Below are 12,437 nucleotides of genomic sequence, written 5' to 3' on the forward strand. Positions count from 1 at the left end.
AGCATTTTGTCAATGGAACAGTGGCTGAAGCCTAACTGACAGTTCGGGACCTATTAGGTTGGCAACTCTTTTGAACTCTGTCCAGGAATGAAAGACTAGTGGCAGATGCACCAATCCAAACGTGACAACAATACACCATACCTAGGTGAATGGTGGCCTTGTAGAGGTACAGGATACTTTCAGGCATGAGTAATTCCCTATCATGATAGAGAGCCCACCTACCTTGCAGCAGCTGCAGCAATGCCTTTGATAAATCTGTTCCAACTCATCCTTCTTCTAGCCGCTATTCCCCTTATATGCAAATTAATGCCACATGTATATAAAAAAATCCATCTACAAATTTAAGTTTTTATTTTCTTTTTCCTTCCCTGATGTCAACAACTAACAAGACTAATAGATGCTTGCTTCTATTACAGCAATTTAAACACAAATCTTTCAACTTTCTGGTATAAACTAGATTTTGGAAGTGACATTTTGTAGGTAATAAATCTCTTGCAGGAGGAATTATTTTCTTACTTTTGGCAACTAATAGTTTAAATATTTATAAGTTCTACAGTAATAATTTTAACATTTATAAGCTTACTTTTTTGTTTATGAACTTAAAATCTTAATAAAATCATTTGTTTCATTTTTTTTTAAATGAGAGTAGAATGACATAATTACAATCTTGCAGAATAAACAAATCAAATTCTTTTTAAATATTTCATCTGATAGGCACTAAAAATGTCCTTATTTCCAGTGCAAAGAGATATTAAAACATTTAAGATTCAATAAAAGAAGAAACTTATAATATTAATAGTTTTATGAACATGCATCTGTATGTATTTATTGTATGGTCATAGTTGTGGTGTTCACCTGGAACTAGTTGGGCCAGCTCTTTCCAACAAGTTCACCATGTTCCAAATACTAGCTAACTAGGCACAGCAATCCAAAGCTGTTTCTGTTATGAATGCAAGCCATTTGCAGTTCCAGCGACGGACACCATAAAGGTGAGGACACAGAATCAGTTCAGCATCCTGCTTCACTTAGCAATACACATGAAAAAATTGAAATAGCATTGAATATTTCAATATTGGTATGCATAGAAAGAGCTTGATGAGCTAAGAAAGAATCTTTTTAAATTTTTGAAATCTGATTAAAATTAAGGAAGTTATGGCTATTTTTGTGCCTCACACGTTTGGATATTTTTCCCTCTTTAAGACCATATGCGTTTCGTCACATTTTTTGCACTACTTTTTCAGTAAAAATGTCATATCTTTGTTAAAACACAAGACTAAGAAATGAAATTTACCATATAAGTGTATTTTTGTACAAGGAATCAGAATATGCAACTGAAAATCTCCCAAAGTTTATGGTTTCCAAATAATCTGCAGTAAATGTGCATAAATATGCAGCAATTCCTTAAAAATGCCATGTATCCATAAACAGAAAAGAAGTTGGAGAACTAAAAGTTGAATTGTAATGTGCTTTATGTACAAAAAACTTAAATCTAAACATAAGACCATTTAAAAATGAATATATTGCAATATTTCTTTGGTATTATTGTAGATTAACACCTTCTGTTTAACCCCACTCAACTCCTTCTGACCACCCCTCCAAAATGTGATTCTACCTTTTTAGGAAATTATGTATAAAATGCCATGAAATACTTTAATGAAAGATAAACAAATTATTTTAGAATTGAATGTAAAATAAGTTCCTATTACAGGTCATTCTAGCATTTTAGGGCAGTTAACTTTTTTTTTCTATGGGAAAATATGCATGCTTTTTTTTTTTTTAAGATGATTATGTGTAGTTTTAAGAGGGTTTCTATGCAATGAGAATATGAGGAGGGTTGCCATTCGGTCTTTGAATTAATTGTAGGGCTAAGGAAAATTATGTGCGAACATACTGAAAACTTGACAGAGACAAAGCTAACAAAAACAATATTAGAGGGGGGAGCGGTTAGTTTCACAAAAATTTAATGTAAAATAATTCATCATTTCCTGGCCATTCTAGCATTTTAGGACAGTTAACCAATTTATTTTTATGTGTATTTTTCTTTAAGGAAGGGTCTATTTTTGTTTGTTTGTTTTAAATGCTTGTATGTGGCTTACAGAGGTATTTTGTTGGGGGGGGCGCTTGCCACTCGAACTTAGTGTTATTGTTAGGGTTAAAGAGTGTTTTAGGAGGAGACTTGCCACACATAATTTGTATTAGAGGTAAAGTTAAGAGAGCTTTTTTTCAAAGAGAGCGTTCAAAAATTTGTTGATTTCTATTTTCGAGGTTGAAGGTGTTAATTCCATAGGCCATTTATACTACGCTGGAGCAGGTTGTAAAATATCTTTCGCTTAATAAGTAGAAAAAAAAATAACAAAATAGAAAGCTTCCTAATTGTAGTTTGATGTGTTTTCTAACTGCTTTTAAAATTTCAAGAATATTGATATAGATTTTGAGGGTTTGTATTACTATAGACATAGATTCGAAAAAGTTGTCAAAAAAAACAAATATAAAACAAATAAATGTTATCAAAAGCAAGTTACTTTTCTACCTAACTGGATAATTTTTTAGTGTTTTTATTTAATGTAAGATGTTTATTTAGCTTGAAAACAGTGTTTACTAATGTTTTGGAAAATTTAAAATGGCGCCCGCCGCCCGACTCTCTTGAAACGGTGAGTTTGGGGAAAAGAGTTAAAAATAAAAAAGTAGACAAAATACTGCTAGAAACTCGCTCAATATGTTACCGTGACATAGGCTGACATATATTCGGTGAGTTTTTAACAGTATTTTGTATAGTTTTTTTTATTTTTAACTCCTTTTCTCAAACTTACCGTGTCAAAGAGAGTCGGGCCGGGCGCTATTTTTAATTTTCCAATACATCGGTAAACACTGTATGTATTTCGAGCTGAATAAACATGTTACATTGAATAAAAACACAAAAAATATATCCAGTTAGGTAGAAAAGTAACTTATCTTGCCTTTGATAACATTTATTTGTTATATATTTGTTTTTTGACAACTTTTTCGAATCTATGTATGAACGAGATTTTGATACTTATTTTGATTTAAAAAAAAAAAACATTTGTGGCTGTTCGCAGTAAAACATTGTTTTAATTCGTTGTTCAAGACTAATTTAAAGAATAAAAGTGCATGCAAGCTTCGGTAAAACTATACAAACACCGTGACAGCGAATTACCCCTACCCCTAACCCTACCCCTAACCCCTAACCTTAACCCTAACCCTAACCCCAACCCTAACCCTAACGCTGTCACGGTGTTTGTATAATAATACCCAAGCTTCCTAATTGTAGTTTTTGTTTTTTTAACCATGTTTTTAAATTTGACGAGCAATGTAAGAAATTGCAACAGATTCATAATGCCGAATTGGTTGGGATTGTTATTATACATTCTGAAAACCGAATAGTTCTAAACTAATGTTATTCTGATAACAAAATAGCTCTCATTAAACGTATAAGAACATTTATATTCATATTTTCATATTTTTCTTAATTCGTTCTTGAATAAAAATTAAAGAACGCTTGTTGTTTACACTGTGCTGTGCTATGGCTGATTCTACAGGCTGGAGCTGCTGCTGCTTCTTTAAAATACTAACTTCATTTGACCAAATTCGAGAAATATAAACAATTTTTTTTTCGGGTAGGTCCTTTTAAATTATCAATTACCGCGGTCCTACTCAACATAAAATAATACTTTTAATTGATAAAGATAGTAAAAAGATTGATTTACTTACTACTGGGTGTCCGAATAATTTTTTTTTCAAAATGTTCAATACTCGTCATATTAAAGTCTTATTTTTAACACGACAAAAAAAGAAATGGTCAAAAATATTTCGGACACTTGACAGTATTAAGATTAACACCTCTTCTAATTGGTTCCCAAATTTCATGACGAAATTCTTCATACAATCACGGTACGGACCTTTAGAAAACAGGGGGGGTCATTACAAAACCTTACCGAAAACGCCATTTTATGACGTTCACATTTTTATCACTTTATTTGCTTAAAACTCTTAAAATATATAATGTACATTCATATTTATTAATTCATTTGAAAGTATATTCATTTCCGAACAAAACAGTAGTAATTTGAAGACTTGAAGTGCTTTGGTTTAAAAAATATGGCTATTTTAGTAGAACTACCTTGAAATCAGTGATTATCCAAAGCGTTTTTTCGTCCGTGTGTATTACTACTTCACTGTTCGGAATCAGGTTTTGAATTGGCCACTACAACGTTTCTTCCAACCTGGTGGTAATGCTGGGTCACTTATCATCTACTTATTGTTTTCATATATTGGGTGTGGGATTTTGACGACGATCAGTGTCAATTGCATAACCTGTCACTGCTGTAACAAAAATATTATCCTTCCACACAACTTCAATTTTTTATTTTAAGAGACGTTACAATGTTTTATTTTAAGGGAGGTTACAATGATACTTCTTCACTGAACGACAGACTGCAATCAGAACTCTGAACCTGACCAAATCAAAAACACCAGTCCAATGGAAAATAAATAATTAGCTTCAGGCCAGAGGGCTCATCTAACTGAGACCTACAGAAACCAACTGACCTCCCGTGTTCATCCATCCTGCTGAAATATATATAAATGCTGGTGTCATTTATATTACACTACCCAGCTATCTACTTGAAAATTATCAGCCAGTTTATCTATGGACATAAAACAAGTTATTGCCCAGCTTGCTTCATAACTGGAGGGGCATTCATTACTTGGTACTGATCCAGAATATGACCCAAGGTCCTATCTGCATCTTCTAACACTTTATGGTAAGCTGCTGGAAAACTAGCCAGAAAAAGCCAATATAATTGGTCAATAAGCAATCACTTGTCAGTAGATGACAAAATTGTTTTCATTAATAGGATAAAAATAAAAAAAACACTTTTTTGATACTTTGCTTAAGAAAAAAGCTTGTTTTCGATCATAGTTATTTCCATGTTTTTGCCTTTAAAAAAAGAAAAAAAAATTTTCTTAGAAAAAATTTTTAAAATAAATAAAAATATTTATTTCATACTGAATTGGCATTCACCCTAAGTGGGTTGAACCGGCTCCAGCCAAAGGAGGAAGTTTCATAGGAGTATGAAATTCACAAGCAGCCCCCAGTCACATGTATATCCCCCATCAGGGAAGATGACAAAGTTAGGTTTTTGCAGTTCTTGCAGAGAGGTGTCGACGTCCTACTACATTCAGTGTCTGCTTTCCTAAATGGTCACCCATCTGGTACTGACCAGGGTCAATATTGCTTAACTTTGGTGATTCAAAGAGAACTGGTGTGTCAATATGATTATAGTAAGTATTATCTTACTGTGTTAAAGTTTTGTTTTCAGTGTTCTGAATTTATCGTCCGACAGTGTTTGTGTTGGCTTCTGACAACTTTACTAGCTGCTTACCATAAACTGCCAAAGATACCGACACAACTTTAAGTAAGGTTCTAGATCAATACCAATTTTTCCCAGATCTAAGTGACTCATAATCCCAGCATAGAACGTTGCATCCAAAAAAACATGACCACTTCAAAAGGTCAGTTTATTTCTTAGGTGAAAAGCATTAATCTGGTTGCAAGTCTGCCATCCAGATGTAATATAACAATGCACTCCCAACAAAAAAATGTAACATTGCATATCACAGCTTTATAACTAAAAACCTCTTAGATACCATGCATCAAACATATTTGTACATGTATGTCGGAATCATTTTGTACGTTTTTGCCCGAGGAAGAGAAATGGCAAAGGGTGGTAATAAAAAAAAAAGATCTTTCTTTAATGAAATTAATATTTGGTTTAAAGACGATGAAGAAATGAAATGTGGATAATGATAAAATCTTAATCTTTCAAACTTTTTTATTTCACGAGTCATTATTATCAAGACCAAAAGCCACTCAAGGATAAGAGTTAACAAAATAAATTTTAAATTCAATGGCAAATGAGATGATTGAACATGAATAAAATTGGATTACTTATGAAGAGTGTTTATAACAAGTATTTGTTGCCACTGCATTCGAATACAACCATGTTGTCAGAATTAAAACATGATGCCAAATGTTTAAAAAAAAAAAAAAAAAAAAAAACACAATCAACAGCTTTTGCGACAGATAAGACATAAAAAAAAAGAATATGTATAAAGCAGTAAAGAAAACAGAGAAATCGTTTCTTTGAAACAATAGGGGATGGAGGGTTCCAACTTCCTTTCCTTTATTTGTCTGACAGTTTTGTACTCATTAACCTTTACGTGACAGGATATATATATATATATATATATATATATATTTTAATTTAATTATCCATATTATTAGTAATACACACGGACGAAAAAACGCTTTGGATAATCACAGATTTCAAGGTAGTTCTACTAAAATAGCCATATTTTTTAAACCAAAGCACTTCAAGTCTTCAAATTACTACTGTTTTGTTCGGAAATGAATATACTTTCAAATGAATTAATAAATATGAATGTACATTATATATTTTAAGAGTTTTAAGCAAATAAAGTGATAAAAATGTGAACGTCATAAAATGGCGTTTTCGGTAAGGTTTTGTAATGACCCCCCCTGTTTTCTAAAGGTCCGTACCGTGATTGTATGAAGAATTTCGTCATGAAATTTGGGAACCAATTAGAAGAGGTGTTAATCTTAATACTGTCAAGTGTCCGAAATATTTTTGACCATTTCTTTTTTTGTCGTGTTAAAAATAAGATTTTAATATGACGAGTATTGAACATTTTGAAAAAAAAATTCTTCGGACACCCAGTAGTAAGTAAATCAATCTTTTTACTATCTTTATCAATTAAAAGTATTGTTTTATGTTGAGTAGGACCGCGGTAATTGATAATTTAAAAGGACCTACCCGAAAAAAAAAATTGTTTCTTTTTAATCGAATTTGGTCAAATGAAGTTTAAGCAGCAGCAGCAGCAGCAGCTCCAGCCTGTAGAATCAGCGATAGCACAGTTGTAAACAAACATGCGTTCTTTAATTTTTATTCAAGAACGAATTAAGAAAAACATGAAAATATGAATATAAATGTTCTTATGTTTAATTAGAGCTATTTTGTTATCAGAATAACATTAGTTTAGAACTATTCGGTTTTCAGAATATATAATAACAACAATCCTAACCAATTCGGCATTATCTGTTGCAATTTCTCACAAATCTCGTCAAATTTAAAAACATGGTTAAAAAAACAAAAACTTTTGTAGATATATAGCTTGCATGCACTTTTATTCTTTAAATTAGTTTTGAACAGCGAATTAAAACAATGTTTTACTGCGAACAGCCACAAATGTTTTTTTTTCAAAATCAAAATAAGTATCAAAATCTCGTTTATACATAGATTCGAAAAAGTTGTCAAAAAACAAATATATAACAAATAAATGTTATCAAAGGCAAGATAAGTTACTTTTCTACCAAACTGGATATATTTTTTGTGTTTTTATTCAATGTAACATGTTTATTCAGCTCGAAAAAAATACAGTGTTTACCGTGGAAAATTAAAAATGGCGCCCGGCCCGACTCTCTTTGACACGGTAAGTTTGAGAAAAGGAGTTAAAAATAAAAAAAACTATACAAAATACTGTTAAAAACTCACCGAATATATGTCAGCCTATGTCATATATTGAGCGAGTTTCTAGCAGTATTTTGTCTACTTTTTTATTTTTAACTCTTTTCCCCAAACTTACCGTTTCAAGAGAGTCGGGCGCCATTTTAAATTTTCCAAAACATCGGTAAACACTGTTTTCAAGCTGAATAAACATGTTACATTAAATAAAAACACTAAAAAATTATCCAGTTAGGTAGAAAAGTAACTTGCTTTTGATAACATTTATTTGTTATATATTTGTTTTTTTGACAACTTTTTCGAATCTATGTGTATAGTAATACAAACCCTCAAAATCTATATCAATATTCTTGAAATTTTAAAAGCAGTTAGAAAACACATCAAACTACAATTAGGAAGCTTTTTATTTCGTTATTTTTTTTTCTACTTATTAAGCGAAAGATATTTTTACAACCTGCTCCAGCGTAGTATAAACGGCCTATGGAATTAACACCTTCAACCTCGAAAATAGAAATCAACAAATTTTTGAACGCTCTTTTTGAAAAAAAGCTCTCTTAACTTCACCTCTAATACAAATTATGTGTGGCAAGTCTCCTCCTAAAACACTCTTTAACCCTAACAATAACACTAAGTTCGAGTGGCAAGCCCCCCCAACAAAATACCTCTGTAAGCCACATACAAGCATCTAAAACAAACAAACAAAAAATAGATCCTTCCTTAAAGAAAAATACACATAAAAATAAATTGGTTAACTGTCCTAAAATGCTAGAACGGCCAGGAAATGATGAATTATTTTACATTAAATTTTTGTGAAACTAACCGCTCCCCCCTCTAATATTGTTTTTGTTAGCTTTGTCTCTGTCAAGTTTTCAGTATGTTCACACATAATTTTCCTTAGCCCTACAATTAATTCAAAGTCCGAATGGCAACCCTCCCCATATTCTCATTGCATAGAAACCCTCTTAAAACTACACATAATCATCTTAAAAAAAAAAAAAAAAAAAAAAAAGCATGCATATTTTCCCATAGAAAAAAAAAAAAAACAGTTAACTGCCCTAAAATGCTAGAATGACCTGTAATAGGAAATTATTTTACATTCAATTCTAAAATAATTTGTTTATCTTCCATTAAAGTTTTTCATGGCATTTTATACATAATTTCCTAAAAAGGTAGAATCACATTTTGGAGGGGTGGTCAGAAGGAGTTGAGTGGGGTTAAACAGAAGGTGTTAATCTACAATAATACCAAAGAAATATTGCAATATATTCATTTTTAAATGGTCTTATGTTTAGATTTAAGTTTTTTGTACATAAAGCACATTACAATTCAACTTTTAGTTCTCCAACTTCTTTTCTGTTTATGGATACATGGCATTTTTAAGGAATTGCTGCATATTTATGCACATTTACTGCAGATTATTTGGAAACCATAAACTTTGGGAGATTTTCAGTTGCATATTCTGATTCCTTGTACAAAAATACACTTATATGGTAAATTTCATTTCTTAGTCTTGTGTTTTAACAAAGATATGACATTTTTACTGAAAAAGTAGTGTAAAAAATGTGACGAAACGCATATGGTCTTAAAGAGGGAAAAATATCCAAACGTGTGAGGCACAAAAATAGCCATAACTTCCTTAATTTTAATCAGATTTAAAAAATTTAAAAAGATTCTTTCTTAGCTCATCGAGCTCTTTCTATGCATACCAATATTGAAATATTTCAAGCTATTTCAATTTTTTCATGTGTATTGCTAATATTATCCATGTATCCATACACGTTTCATGGTTTACAAAACGTGTTTGCGGACAATTTTTTTATATATATATGTTGCTCCCCATCTCGAGGCATTACATTAATGAAGAGAAAATATTCATAACTAGGGCTGTGACAACAGCGTATTCTTTTCATTGTTTTGACTCTCGGGTATATATCCGTTAATATCTTATATGTTTATAGATGGATGTGGTTGGATTAAGTGTGTCTAACTGTGTCGGATACATACCCGAGAGTGAAAAGAATATTCTGTTGTTACAGCTCTATTCATAACTAACATTGTGTAACATAGTGCAGATGCACTTATGTAAATGCATGCAAAATGATGTCACTGGTAGGAAAAAAAAAAAGACTTTAAAAAGGACATCATGTTAGAGATGGGAATAATATTCGAGATCACATTAGGAACATGGAGCATGTTCAAGATCATGTTAGAGGCAGGCGAGACGTTCACAAGAATGTTCAAGATGATGTGGGTGACGTCATGTCCATAGACAATGAGGAAATAAATGTCGTTGTTACAAAGAAAAAGCGAGTTGAAGTTCTTTTCTATTCTTTGTCTACTTTGCAACTGGGGCTACGTGTTGGTTTCTAGACAATGTTACAATTGAGATAAAAATGCTTTTAAATAAATATTTTAGTTCATTTAAAAATATTGCAGACAAAAATAAACGGTATACCACGCAATATGGTCTTTATTATACAGTGGAATACAATAACAAGAATAGAGAAGGAGTGAAATAATTTAAAAAAAAAACATACTTTTATTCCAAGCTTGTTCCTAAGTTCTTCTGCTTGTGAATCACTGAGTTGATTGATTTCTTCATGTTCTTCATAAAAGTTCTTTGAAAATTCAGGGTAGGGAATTTCAGAATGATCAATCGGTGGTAATGGATCAATTATCTATCAGAATTGAAATGGAAAGAAAAAAAACATTTTTGAATTCTTTTTTTTCATTGAAAACCTAAAATCATTTTTGAAACATTTTTTTTTACATGAAGTGTTTGTGTGCGTATGAATTGAGCAAATTTCAACTAATTAAATTCTATAAAACATTTATAGTGATTATATCCAATAACAACGTATCAATATATACAAATGTTAATTTTTTGGGTATATTAAAAAGTCATCACTTATCAAGTCACATAGGCCACTTGAGGATAAATGTTAAGGAGTTTTTCAGGATGACAGTGAAAATGTGAGGATTAGTAAAAATAGTTGAGACTGGCCAGAAATTACATCATTTGAGATGATAGCTCAACAAGAATCTGTTAACATTGAACTTGAAAATGACCATGCTATAGACAGTTGAAAAGCAGTGCCATAGAATTGTGTTCCACAGACAAATAATTCTTAAAAAGAAACTTTGAAAGTTATGTTTAGTTTTAGATACAGAAAGGAAAATTATTTACAGTTGTTGTAGCTAGATGAGTTCTTGTTGTGAATGTTTTACAGGGAGAAACCATAGATTGAGTTCAGTCGAAAACCTACCATAAAAATAACGATTGAGTAAAGAAAGATTAGCAACTTCTCTCCTGCAGGACAGAAGAAAAAAGCCCCCCCCCAATAGATTTCGAAGTTGGTTCTGTAGTCTGTCAAGGCACGAAAGGATGCTTTAAGCATCTTCCCAGATGTAGCAACAGTATTTTGATTCTTATACAAGTGAAATCTAGAATTAAAAAAAAAAATTTATTATATGTATATATAAAAATTTTTTTTGGTGGCAGGGAAGGAGTGTTATGGAGGCAAAGTGTGAATGAACTCAAATCCGGGCCGACAAAAACGTAACCCGGGAATTGTGATGATCTGGTCCTATGATGCAAATTGTTTTATGGGTCAGGCTGTTTTCTGGAGCAAGGTGCGAATGAACTCATGTCCAGGCTGACAAAAATGTAACTCGGGAATTGTGATTACCTGGAGATGATGTAATTCGGTCGGGGGTAAGACCAAAAGCAAACGCCAGGCTGGTCAAAATATGGGTCAATGACAATTGGTTTATGGGTTACCAGGTCGAAAGTCCATAAAAGTGAGATGGTAAACAAAAACAAAGTAGAAACGCGGAGACGGGGAACGAGGGACAGACAACGAGGAACTGCCCGTCACGTTCACAACCTACACCTCTCTCCACCACTTCCACCGCCGTATTGTGTATATATGAATGTTTGTTAAATAAACCAACTTTGTTTATAACAAAGTGTCTCGTTATTCATTGATAAATGAACAGCGGTCATTCCAATCACTAGACGATTTACAACAAACATATATGTATAAATGTCAAGCACACTATCTCTCAGTCTATCTATCGATATATTAAAAAATCTCTTATAGTTGAATTACAGGTGGTGCTCATGTAGTACAATGTAGCCTGTCTCTAGATGAAACACTAAGACTCTTCCTAAGATGAACATACCACCCAGTATATAACACAAGTAGAAGATGGTGTTGCAGTGGTGGAATGATGCAAATAGTTTTACAGCAACCTTAGCAATAGATTTGATGTAAGTCTTCGACTTGAGGTCTGGTATATAAGGTCAGTCCTAGCTGCTATTACAAAATGGGGTGGGTGGGAGCTTCTTCAAAAAGAGGAATATTAATTTCAATTGGGGCAAAGTGAGGATCCAAGATGAAAGGATAGAAGCTTGGTTTTAGACGTACTAAAAGGTACCCCCCCCCCAGACTGTACCTGTACTATATGCTCCAAGTCAGAAGAGAGAGAAACAGAAAGATCTTAATTATTAATGCTCTTCAAAGTGTTCCTATAGATGGGTGTGTCAGATGTAGAAATGTCAATGAATGAACTTAGAATGTGATTTGGAAGATTATTGATAAAGATCAGGAAGAGGGCTAGACTCAAAATAGATGCCTAAGGTTTACCGATATTGATACTATGCGCTTCAGACTTCAGCCCATCAACAACTACTTTTAGAAACCTATTAGAGAGAAAGGATTTGATGATTGAAAAAAACATTTTCAGATATTCCATAGTTAGCTTGTGAAGTCAACCTTTGCACTAAACCAATCTATATATACAGAACTATTACTCTACAAATTAAGCCTCCATGAATAAAATCATTGGTCCTGTGTGATATTACAGTCAACA

At 32.3% G+C, this 12,437-nt stretch overlaps 1 protein-coding gene across 2 annotated transcripts in view; it reads right to left on the bottom strand.

Moving 5' to 3' along the window:
• The window catches only part of LOC145291372 (ATP-dependent RNA helicase DDX42-like), a 70,267-nt gene that overhangs the window by 40,066 nt on the left and 17,764 nt on the right, over positions 1–12,437 (bottom strand). For both annotated transcript variants that reach the window (XM_080137149.1, XM_080137150.1), the window contains one exon: positions 10,100–10,240. In XM_080137149.1, the coding sequence (XP_079993275.1) occupies positions 10,100–10,240 (141 nt within the window). The remainder of the gene's footprint in view (positions 1–10,099; positions 10,241–12,437) is intronic.

Source organism: Euprymna scolopes, chromosome 12, assembly GCF_053919585.1.
Source record: "Euprymna scolopes isolate OS-2025 chromosome 12, ASM5391958v1, whole genome shotgun sequence".
In the NCBI taxonomy this organism is placed as follows: Eukaryota; Metazoa; Mollusca; class Cephalopoda; order Sepiida; family Sepiolidae; genus Euprymna; species Euprymna scolopes.